Source organism: Notamacropus eugenii, chromosome 6 (assembly GCF_028372415.1).
Source record: "Notamacropus eugenii isolate mMacEug1 chromosome 6, mMacEug1.pri_v2, whole genome shotgun sequence".
Classification (NCBI taxonomy): Eukaryota; Metazoa; Chordata; class Mammalia; order Diprotodontia; family Macropodidae; genus Notamacropus; species Notamacropus eugenii.
The window spans coordinates 7432595-7444606 of record NC_092877.1 but is presented as its reverse complement, the minus strand read 5'-3'; the positions used below and the strand labels follow the sequence as shown (position 1 = coordinate 7444606).

Below are 12012 nucleotides of genomic sequence, written 5' to 3'. Positions count from 1 at the left end.
TGTGGGTGATTATCTCTCACACTGGTTCCTTGTCCTATCCTGGTGCCTTCTGTTGAGGTAGGGAGAATGATTCCCTTTGGATACGAGAACTTGAGATGCCACGTTTCGCCGCAGACATGGCTCTGGATTCCCTTTGTGAAACTATTAATGGGCGCATAATGTTTCCTCCCTTTGACTCAATATGCCTTGTTTTCCAGAGCGTCCTGCCATTCTTTGTGGCCACGAAACTGGCAAAAATCCGAAAGCCAACTTTTGATAAGCCATCATCAGAGACATTTGTGAAGTGTGCAATGAAGACGGTTGGCAGGCAGTCGCGCACCAATGGCTACCCGGTCCACACCTTCATGGTAGGTGTTCTTTCTCAAGAATAATGAGTTTTCACATCTCAATTTCTCCTTTTTATAATAAGATACTTTAATATTTTTTTTTCTTTATAGTCAGAGTTTCTGTTTTGAGGTAGAGGCTACAGCTGTAAAATAGAGACACTTTTTAGACATGACAAGAAGTTATTTCTGGGTTGCACTAGCTTCTCTCTTTGACTTGTAAAAAGCCTCCGTCAGATAACTTTAAAAATCACATTAAAAAAAATTCTTGAAGTAGCTTGACTTGGTGGGTGTAGATCTGGCCTCAGAGCCAGAAAGCCCTGGGTTCAGGTCCTGTCCCTGTTCATAGTGGCTCTATGACCCTGGGTGGGTTATGTAGTAGTTTCTCAGAGACCTGGATAATTCTAAGGCATACAAGATGATGGACTACATTGGTAGAGGAAGATCCCTTACCCTGGAGGCTTCAAACACAAAGGAATCATGTCTGATACCCTGAAAATAGCTGAGAATATAAAACCGCATGCTTTAGTGTAGCCCCAATTCAGTCCCTCCTTCTGCATGTAGATGACCCTAGGTTCTCAGGCTACACCAGGGGGCAGATGTTCTGACAGGTTCTATTGGGGGTGGAAGCCCTTCCTATTGAGGCCCAGTGTTAGTTCTGCGTGTTAGTGGTCAGCAGCCTAGGTTCATCAGAAGAGGCTGAAGGATGATAGTTGCTACGTCATCTGCCATAGGGCAGAAAGTCAGAGAGAGCGATGGTAATCTGCATCTGGGAACGGGTGGATAAGCACACCAGACAAATCCTCACTTTGTGGAGAATGGGTTAGAGCCTGCTTTTATCTCTTTCCTTTCTAGGGCTGGGTCTTCCTTCTGATGCCTTTGTGGCTTTCCATGAAAATTTCAATGTCTGTGAACAAGGGACTTCGAGCTCACTACCTGAAGAAAGCCAAGAAAAGCTAAGCTGGTGGGCGCCCATCCAGGATTTCTGGCAGATGCTCTGGTGTGTCCATCTGCTCTGCGCAACACCAGCCTTTTAAATCTCCAGTTGTCACTTTTTAATTTAGTAATAAAACTAAATGCTTTTGAGGAGAACTTCTTTCCTTCGATTGTTTACTCCAAGCCAAATGGGCCAAGTCAGAAACTTCAAATCAGAGCTTATCGCAGTTAGTGCAGAATCCTTACTTAGCAAACAAAACCGCATCAGGCTGATGGGGGGGTGCAGGGCTGACTGCTAGGTGGTTGCTTACTAACACACAGTCCTAGGCAACTGGCAAGGGACCTCAGAAACTTCTGACCCTCACCTGGCTTTGTAATCCTCCAAATGCTGGGCATTATTTGTCTTATCTGAGTTGTACTTGCTAAGGGACAGCCGGCTACTGTGTCACTCTTAACCATTCTAAGGGATGAGAGGAGGTTAATTGAGTACGATGGTGCTGGGGGTTTGGGGAGCAGCGGGAGAGGAGGGGAGACTTCCCACAGTTTGTGTTGACTTCTGTAAGGTCTTTTTAAAACTATGTAAAGTCTGCATCGATATAAGCTCCTCAAAGGCAGGGACTTGCCTTTTTTTCTGTCTTTGTATGCCAGGCACCCAGTGCTGTGCCTGCCTGGTCCACACCAGGTGCTGAATAAAATGCTACTTGTGGGCAATGTCTGTGTGTTTGCTAGTGGTCTTGTTCCACAAACACAGTCCTCACCAAAATAGCCTTGTCTTTGACCCTCCAACTTAAATGGACATCAACACAGAAAGCTCTGACAGAGTTCTGGTTCATGAAGAAAATCCCCACAAGAAGCGGGAGACGTCTTTTGGTGTCATGTGAGTCAGAGTGAGGCCAGCCTGGAGAGGCAGCCAGCGTGGGCCCATCTGCCTTCCTCATTCACACTCTGTGTGCTCACATGTCACTGCCACTAGTTAACACTGCTCCCAAAACACAGAACCACCGCTTGGCATAATGTAAAACCTTTTTTTAAAAAAAATTACAAATTGTTGCTGATGGGGCAAAGATTCTGTTCTCTTGATACTTATGTTGTGGTCATGCCTGCTGTAATCTCCAGGAGAAGCAGCTGTGGGGTAATTGAAAGTACAGGTTTTGAAATCCAGAGGAGTGGATTTGTATTCAGGCCCGGCCTCTTAATAACTGCGTGTTCTGGGACAAGCCATGAGTCCTCTCTGGACCTCGGTTTACTCCTCTGTAAGATGAAAGGGATACCCTAGATGATCTGTCAGTTTGGAGGCAAGGCTTTCCTTTTCCTGCTGCTTCTTTAATCTCAATCACACCTAAAAGGGCCTGGAGGGCATGGAGACTGCATCCCCTCACCTGGGGCATCTCAGGGAAGAGTGGTTCTCTTCTGGGATTGTGGCAGCAAGGATGCCTGTTACGTTGCCTGCAGTTAGGGAACAGCTGCATTCTATCTGTCAAGACCCCCAAAGATCCTGGAAACCTCCTCCGCTGCTCTGATCCAATTATGCAGACGCTCAAGGAAGACCTTTGGTTACATAGTAACACCCCAAAAGGGCTGACATTGAGCTCCTTCGGGCTCTTTTCCTATCCCTTAGCACAGTGCCTGGCACAACAGTAGGTGCTTAATAAATGCGAATTGACTGTAACTGGCTGATCCTAGTTGCCCGAACCTCCTCTTTCCATCCTGCCTGCCTTTATCAACTGGCAGGTTAAAGGCTAGCTCCACCTCCTTTTCTAGATGACTTTCATGGTACTTTCACACAGGCCACCTTGCAGCCATACTTGTGCTCTGAATCAAGTATGCCATCTCCTGCCCCCACGCTTTTGCCCATGGCGGCCCCTCTGCCTCTTAGAATTCCTAGCTTCTTTCAAGACATTTCATGCGCCATCTCCTTTGGGAAGTTGTTCCTGGCTCCCTCTCAAATTGTCATGTATATGCTCATCTCGTTACAGTAATAGCAGTGATAGCAGCTAGCATTTATATGGCGCCTGAACATTTGCAGAGGATCTCATTTGATCCTCACAGCAGCCGTGGGAGGCAGACGCTATCATCATCCCCATTTTAGAGGTGAGGAAACTGGAGGCAGCTTAAGTGACTTGTCCAGGGTTCCTCAGCCAGTTAGTGTCTGATGGAGGATTTGAACTCATGTCTTCCTGACTAGATCTAACACTATCCACTGTGCCAAATAGCTGGCAAACGTTTTTTTTTTTTTTATTTACATGTGTCCTTTCAGTAGACTATAAGCTTCTTGAGGGAAGGGACTGTTTTTTATTTTGTTGGGGTATTCCCAGACATGGGCAGCTAGGTGGTGCAGTGGATAGTGTGTCGGGCCTCGAATCCATCCATCCATCGGTGCCAAGCCCTTGTTGGGAAACAGTGACCTAGAAGGGGTAATGAGACGTCTCTGTTTCTAATTGGTGTGACTCACCAGACTAGATATGTTTACCCTTCTTCCAAAACTGTAATCAGGGAGCGGACAAAAACAGCTGGCTAGAAGATACAGCACTAGGTAAATACTCTGAGACTAAGAAACTCGGTGATTTGGGACTGCTTTTATCACTGAATTGGTTGAGTCACTCGAGTCAAGCATTGATTTTTTTTAAATATAATTTTTAATTCAATATTTGCTGATAACATTAAACATTTTTAACATTCACTTTTTAAAATTTTGAGTTCCAAATTCTCTCTTCTCTCCTTTACCTTTACCTCCTTTGCACCATGCAAATTATGTACAAATGAACTAGGATAAACTGTAGATAACTCACAGAAGGAAAGTACTGTCATTAAAGGGGATCAGGCTTCTTTTAGGATTTTATTTGGGACTTGAAGGAAACCCTGAAGGGGAGATTAAAGGAAGTTACAGGTTCGGAAGACTACAGGTGCCAGCGTCCAGAGACAAGGGATGGACAAGGAACTGTGAGGAACTATCAGTTTCTGGCTGTTTGTGGATGTCTCCCTTTTCACAAGATGCAATGAAGAAGACTGTATAGTATAGAAAGTGGGTTGGCTTATTACAAGTTACCCTATCCAGAAATCTCTCAAGCACTTTGAGCTCCCTGGAGCTGAGTTTGAGTACGTAAACACAAGGTGGTCTTTTCGCAAAGCCCATAGTGATTGTGCCTTGGCAGGGTCCAGAAGAATGACTGGTTTAAAATACTGAGTTATTCTCAGGTTGCTATATAACTTTCCACCTCCAAACTTGGGTACATAGTAATATTATTCCCATTTTATAGATGAAGTCCATAATAACCCAAGGTCTATACAGAGTGGTTTGGAGAATTCCCTTCGAATGCTTACCAGATGAGGAGAGTGGATGAGGCCCTGCGTCCACAGGGTAGAACTAGCAATTTTGTCACTGAGACTAGATCTGAGAATAGGTAGGCCCTGTGTGTGTCTTGGGGAGAAACAGGGGGAGGAGAAAAATTTGGAACTCAAAATCTTATAAAAGTGAATGTTGAAAACTGTCTTCCTTCATCCGGGCCTCACTTTCCTCATCTGTAAAATAGGAGGTTGGATGAGATGACCTCTCAGGTCCCTCCAGCTCAAGGCTTAGAAAAATTAAGTAAGTTACTCAGGATCCCCAAGATAGGAAGGGGTGCAGCTGAATTGCCTAAAATGGAATTTCCTGAATACTGCCATGGGTCTGTGAGTCCGAGGATGGGAGCCCTCCTTCCCTGGTGCAGACCAGAGCCTCTCCTTGCCCCCTAGTTCTGGCTGCCCCCCCCCTCCCCCATGTCCTCCAGCAAATCCTCCGTCGGGATCATCCTGAAGAGCTGGGCTTTTCTCTAGCTCAGTGGACACTGCATGACTCATTAGAGCTCCCACGGTCTGACCGTGAGGCCAGGACAGTTGCTTTTGCCCCAGCTCGTTCCAGCCCACTGCTGTTCACCATGTGCGTCTCCACCACCCTTTGGGTGGCCCTCCACTCTCCTCCTTCAGACTGGTCTCAGGGACATGGGGCATCCATCGTTGTTGGAAGAACCCTTCTGTTTGATACGGGTCTTTACGGTAGAGTGCCGCAGGGAAGAGTGAAGTGTTAGGGGCTCATTCTGTGCCAAGCCTTGTGTTAGACACTGAGAGTAAAGCAGAAAGCAGGCCTCCAGCTTTTTGCCCTGGGGCCTTGGCAGTCTGGCAAAGCCCGTGGACCCTTCCTCGGAGCATTTTCCAATGTGTCAAACAGAAGAGGCAGCTGGGTGGCTCAGTGGATAGAGCCCTGGGCCCCAGGTCAGTAGGACCTCATATGACCTTGGGCAAGTCACTGAAGCTCTCTTTGCCTCCCCTCCTGGCTCCTCCCAGCTCCCTCCCCTTCCCTCAAGGCCCCGCCCGCTCTCGTGGCCCCGCCCGCTCTCGTGGCTCCTCCCACCCTCCTGGCTCCTCCCAGCTCCCTCCCCTTCCCTCGAGGCCCCGCCCACCGTCGTGGCCCCTCCCCCGGAAGGCGGCCCCTCTGGACCGAGGAAGCAGTTGCAGCCCGGACGCCTGCCCCGGCACCGGAAGCCGCTGGAAAGCCGGCAGGGTCGGCCGGAAGTTCCGCTGGGAAGGGGCTGGTAAGTGTAGTGGGGTCTCTGGCGGGTCTCGGGGGTCCCGGGGCCGGAGCGTGCTCAGCCGGGCCCCCGTGTCCTCGCGTGTAAAGCGGGCTGTTAGTCCTGGGGGCCTCGGCGCTCTCCTCCGAACAGTGGGGCCGGGCCGGAGCCGGCCTCGTTCCGCTCTGCGAGGCGGGCCTGACCCGTAAAATGGGAATGGCAGTCACGGGTGCCCGCCCCGGAGGCCGAGGCCAGGCCCCCGCGAGATGCGTGCCAAGGTCCTGCCAGCTGAGCTCTGCTGCGGGGGGGGGGGGTTGGGCCGAGTCACCCCGGAGCGGGCGGCACCATCCCCCCCCCCCCATCGTGTTGCTTGTGGCCTCAGAGTCGCCGGGGCGGCCTGGGTTGGGGACCTCCCCGCCCTCCACACGGCCTCCGGGACGCTCGTGTTGTGCCCCGCGTGTCCCCGCGGGGCCGTGTGGGGGACAGCTGGTCAGCCACACAGTTGGAGTTCTGATCCAACGCCGCCGCTGCGGTCAGTCCTGGGTCGGAACCATCCCAGGAAGCGCCAGGACCCCGGAGCCGCGGCAGGACGGGCGACCCCAGGCGGCTCCCGGAGGCCCCACGTGCCCCGCACGTGCCCCGCCTGTGCTGGGGCCCATGGGACTGGGCTGACAGCGCGGGAGGAGGGGCCCTGTCGTGATAACACCTCCTGGGGGGCAAAGTTCGGCAGTCGGAAGCCCCCAGCCGTGCCGGCCAGAGAGGGGAGGGGCCGGGCCGGACCGGACCGGACCGGACCGGACCGGACCGGGCGGCCTCCGTCCTCCCTTTCCCGGGAGGATCTCCCCGTCCCTCTGGAAGAATCGGGGTCGCCCTTGTGCGCCCCCAGCAGCCGCCCCGGGCCGCCCTTGCGCCTCCCCCGGGTCCTGGGCAGGTGTCCGGAGGCTGGAGTCCAGCTCTTGTTCGCCTTTGTTTTGCCTCAGGGAAAAAGGAGCAGAGCGAGGAAGAGGAAGAGCAAGAGCATGGACGACAAGAGGCGCAGGGTCCGCGTGCAGGGCGGCTGGGCCGGGCTGGCCAAGGCCCGCGGCTGCGCGAAGCCGGGCAAGTCCTCCCGGAGCCCTGCGGCCTGCCCGGGAGGGGGGGGAGGGGCCCCCAGCTGCGGCCCCCTGCTGCGCTGAGCGCGGGGACACGCCCCCTCCTGCCCCCCCCGCCCCCCCTCCTGCCTCCCTGCCCCCCCCCCCCCCCCACCGCACCGCAGTCTGACCTTGTGCTTTCTTTGCTCTAGCGAGAAGGGAGGCGCTTCCGCCCGGAAGGCAGTTTGTGTACAGAGAACCGCAGGCACCGGTGAGGCTCCTGGAGGGATTGTGGACGATGAGCAGGCGCGGGAGCGCTTCCGGTCCGGACAGCCGCCGACCTGGGCCTCCGTGGTGGGGGAGGGGCAGGGGGAGAGCGCCCCTCCAGGCACCGGCCCCGGGGTGGGGGGGACTTGGGGAGTGCTGCCGCACTGAGCAGGGGAGCTCCGAGTCTGCCCTGGAGCGCTCTAGGGGGAGCTGGAGGCGGGGGAGGGGCCCGAGCTGGCAGGGGTGGGCTGCCGCAGGTGGATGGCTCCAGAGCAGACGCGTGTTCCCCCTTGACCCATCGGGTAGCGAAGCCCCGGCGCGGACCAGCCTGGTCTGGCTTGGAACCCGAGGGGCGGGCGCCGACAGTCCTCTCGGGAGCGCTTCCCCGCATTTTATCCGAGCTGCTCTGATGCCTTCGCTCCGTCGTGGCCAGGGCTCACTCCTTTGCCATTGCCGGTCCACCCCCTCTGAAGGGTTTTAGAGATGGCAGAGGCTGAGGTGTGGAGAAAGGCAGGAAGGAAGGAAAGCGGAGCCAGGAACTGCTGAAGGCTGGAGAGGAGCGGAGAATGGCGTTGGAGCAGATGGGAGGGCGGGGGATCAGGGCTGCAGCAAGCGCAGAGGGGAGGCTAGGGTGAAGAGAAGGCTGCCCGTGAGGGTCCTCCGCTGAGGGGGCGTGGGAGGTTATGGGGAGAGAAGGAGGTATTCGGTCTTCATTTTGCCGAGTAACCTTAATCTGGAGGTCTGATCGTGCTGTTCCCCTGGTTATGTATCTTCCATGGATCCCCATTTCCTGTAGAATGCGTATAAACTCCTTTTCTAGGCACTTAAGACCTTCCACACTATAGTTCTCCCTTCCCTTGCCAGCCTTACTTTGTAGGGCTCTCCTGCATGTACCCTGGCTCTGCCACGTGCTGGGCCCTGCGGCCCTTTGAGTGTTTCCTTTCCTCTTCCACCTCGGTGCTTTACATGGGAGAGGCTGGACCTGAAAAGGGAAAGGTGTCTTAGGGGAGTGTATTAAGTGTGTTGGCTAGTGTGGGGAAAAGGTTAAGAGGCCCACATGTTTGACATGGGGGTTAAGCACCTATTTGAGGAAATTGTGTTGGATTTAGAGTCAGAGGGCAGACCCTGGTTCAAATCCCATCTTTGCTGCTTACTGCTCTGCTGACTGAACCAGTCACTTACCCTAAGGGCTTTCAGTTCATCTTTAAAATGAGGGATTGGACTAATCATGACATCAGGGAGGTGATGTCTTGACTTGCGCATGAATTAGATTTAAGTGAGGCTGGGTGGTGCAAAGTCCTCAGGCTCACTTTCTCCTCCAGACCTCCAGTGGCAAGATATAGATCAAGATGACTGGAGTTGGCCCCATGCATTGGGGGACCTGGGCCTTTTTAAGCTCAGGTCTTTCCCAGGTCTCAGTTTGGCGGAGACAGTGCCCATTCAATGATTAAGGCTAGGTAGGAAATGAAGCAAAACATGGCTCTTTTACTTACTCAAAAAAAAAAATCAATCCGGGAGGAAAGACCCTTAGGATTTTCGGCCAGAAAAGAAACAGTTGCTGTTCACGCTTACTTTGAGCCAACAAAACCCAAACAATGACCCCTAGTTGGATTGTGGAGCCATCTGGAAGGGCCTTTCTTTGCCACTCGGTGATGGTGTTCCTTACCTGTGATGGAGGGAGTCCCTTGATACCGATATCTATGGACATCTTTTTTCCATCAGGGTTCTTCTCAGCAGCCACCTCCTTCTGCTAGAAGTGACTCCAACTTCCCCATGTCTCCTGCTTCATTTACTTCTCCTGGGTCCTCAACATGTCATTTTGTGTCCTTGTGCTTTTAGCCTCCCTCAGGATGGACCCTCTGGTTTTCTTTGTTTCTCCAGCCTCTGGCACAGAGCTTTGCACACAATGGGCCTTTAATAAGCTTGTGTTGACTTGGTTGTTGAATGTTTTCCCCACTGAGCAGGGTTCAGGTTCAGCAGAAACAACTGGTGGTTCTCCATTGTGTTAAAAAATTGAAATCCACAAGGGATAGAAAAGTTGCAATTTAGAATAGTTTTGGGTTTCCACCTCTTTGCCGTAGTCCTTTAACAGAGCTGCTTGCTGACTAGCAAGAGTATTCCTTGGCGGCACACTGCCTTTCTCTTGAGCCTCCCCCCGGCCCCTTTTTCATAAATATACCTGCCATGAAAGCTGCAAGCATGCAGAAGTACCTCCCTGTGAGAGCAAGCCGAGGGGATCCGCTGGCAGAATGAGAGTTCAAACCAGAAGGGCTGCTTTTAACTTTTAGTCATTTTTTAGAATTAAGTCGTTTTCAATTAACAAGCATTTATCTTTTCCCCAGCCCCAGGGGAAAGAAAACCAAAGCATATCCTTACAAATCAAGCAGAACAAATTCCCAGTGAGTGAAGTGGTTTTTAATCCCCAGTAATCTGGGGAGATCCAGAGTTCTCCCCTTCTTTCAAAAGTGAAAAGTTCAGTCTCTTCAAAGACATCACTGATAATGAGATGAATTAACTCTCCTCAGTCTTGGTCACCCTCTTTACAAGAAATTTAATCCAAGCTGGGGAGGCCCATGGTGTCCACTCAGGCTTGGGTGGAGACAGATCCTTTTGATCCCAAGAGGTCCAATGGTGACTTGATGTCACTCTCAGTCCCCCATTTAACACCTCCTCTTCAAAGGATGTGCATATAAACTGTGAGCCGCCACCATGACTGTCTTTGGTCTAAGAGAGATGACCAAATGACCATCCTTTTATTAGTAACTTGCTGGTCTTGCTAAAAAAATTAATAAATTGCCCAGAAATGATGTCTTGTGAACCTTTTTAGTCCCCACACCATATTGACCATGTCAAAGAATTCCTTTCATTCCTCATAATTAGTTGTCTGGAAGGGAGGCGGGTCATATCTTTCATTGTGCAGCCTCTGGAATCCTGGATGTGTTGGTCGGAAGGTGTAGGTCTTTTCATTGTTCCTTTTTACAGATTGTTGCGTATCAGTTGTTTGGCTGGTCCTGTCCCATCACTGCATTACTCCATGGAAGTCTTCCCAGTTTGCTTGGAAACTCCCCTTTGGTCATTCCTTATGATTCAGTGATAGTTGATAGTCCATTACATTCCTGTGTCATCGTTGGTTTATCCGTTCCCCGATAGGTGGGCACCCCTTTGGTTTCTAGTTGATTGATGCTGTGGAAAAGGAGCTATGAATATTTTAGTGCATGTCAGTCCTTTATCTCTTTCTTTGATCTCTTTGGGATGTAAGCCTAGTAGTGGTATTGAGAGGTCAGAAGGCTATGCAGAGTGAGTTAAGTGACTTTTTGGCCCTAATTCCAGGTTACTTTCCAGAATAGCTGGAACATTTCCTAAGTCCACTAACAGTGTGTTTTTCCTCTGTCTTTTGTTTTCCAACACTTGTCATTTTTCTCTTTTGTCATCTTTGCCAAACTTAAAATTACATTATTTTTTTTCATATGGCCATCAGTGACTGTTGATATGAAATCTGCCTGTTCATATCCTTTGATACGAAGATATCAAAGGAAAAATTCTTTGATTTGTCAGTTGGGGAATGGGTCTTATACTCTTATGATTTATATGTCTTAGAAATGAGACCTGGTTCCAAGAAACTTGCTGTCAAGATTTGTTTCCATTTAACCATTTTCCTTCTAATTTTAAGCTACACTGGATTTGTTTGTGCAAAAAAGTTTAAAAAAAATTTGTAATCAAAGTTGTGGTCCTCTCTGTCCCTTGCATATTCATGAACTTTTCTCTTCTCTATGGATCTGAAAGGCACATTCTTTGTTGCTCTAATAATTTATAATGGGAACTTTTATATTCACATCATGTATCATTTGGAACTTATCTTGGTTTATGGTGTGAGGTGTTGGTCTAAACCTAACTTCTGCCAGACTGCTGTCTAGTTTTTCCAGCATCCATCTTTTATTTTTAGTCAGATACTGATGGAAGGTGGGTCTTTGGGTTTATTGAGCATGAGGCTCCTCAGCTGTTTTGCTTACATGTGGTGGACCTTGTCTCCTCTTTTATCCAGCCTCTTAAATCTTTTAACCAAGTTCAGATTGTTTTGACCATCACTGCTTTTAATGTAATTTGGGAGCTAGTGTGCTGGGAGGGTAAGCACAGAGGAAGCACCAGGGCAGCTAAGGGGCGCTACATTGGAGGGGGCGCTGGGCCTGGAGGCAGGAAAACCCATCCTTGGACACTGACTGTGTGGTCCTAGACAAGTCACCTGACTGTTGTCTACCTCAGTTTCCTCAGGTCTAAAATGGGGCCAATAAGGCACCTACCTCACAGGGTTTCATATTTGTAAAAAGCACTTAGCATAGTACCTGGTGTATAATAATAACAGCAGCAGTGAAAACGGCTAGCGTTTATACAGCCCTTCTGTGTGTCAGGCACTTTGCCAATTGCTTTGTACAATTATTATCTCACTGGCTTCTCACAACTGTCTGGGAGTTAGGTACTGCTTTTATCTCCATTCTACAGATGCAGAAACTGAGGTAGACAGGTTAAGTGACTTGCCCAGGGTCACATAGCTAGGAAGAATGGATTTAAACTCAGGTCTTCCCAACCACAGGCCAAGTGCGATATAAATTCTAATTCCTCTTTTCCCTTTCTCTGTGCAGAAATAGAGGAATACCTCTGTGAATTCAGTATGTTAAAATGGTGTTCTGGTTCTTAAATCTTCCATGCTTGTTTTCTGCAGGTTTTACGTCGGATCCCAGACCCACAAGTGATTGAGTGAGTACCATGCTGCCTGATGGAGAGCCAATGGAAACCTGTAAATTCTGCCCCCATTTAGAAATTAGTTTTGTCTACTGCTGCTGAATCACAGAATCTTGGAGTAAAAAAGAGTCTTAG

At 50.2% G+C, this 12012-nt stretch overlaps 2 protein-coding genes across 12 annotated transcripts in view; both read left to right on the top strand.

The window, feature by feature from the left end:
* Window positions 1–1415, top strand: part of HSD17B12 (hydroxysteroid 17-beta dehydrogenase 12) — a 137222-nt gene extending 135807 nt beyond the window's left edge. Inside the window, exons 10-11 of the mRNA XM_072618404.1 lie at window positions 198–347; window positions 1179–1415. Of these exons, the coding sequence (XP_072474505.1) occupies window positions 198–347; window positions 1179–1283 (255 nt within the window). The 3' untranslated portion in view covers window positions 1284–1415. The remainder of the gene's footprint in view (window positions 1–197; window positions 348–1178) is intronic.
* Window positions 1416–5726: 4311 nt separating this feature from the next.
* The window catches only part of ALKBH3 (alkB homolog 3, alpha-ketoglutarate dependent dioxygenase), a 48077-nt gene continuing 41791 nt past the window's right edge, over window positions 5727–12012 (top strand). For 2 of the 11 annotated variants that reach the window (XM_072618403.1, XM_072618402.1), the window contains exons 1-4: window positions 5727–5827; window positions 6784–6901; window positions 7086–7144; window positions 11858–11892. In XM_072618403.1, the coding sequence (XP_072474504.1) occupies window positions 6823–6901; window positions 7086–7144; window positions 11858–11892 (173 nt within the window). In that variant the 5' untranslated portion in view covers window positions 5727–5827; window positions 6784–6822. The other 9 variants (XM_072618396.1, XM_072618395.1, XM_072618397.1 and 6 more) reach the window with 9 other exon arrangements.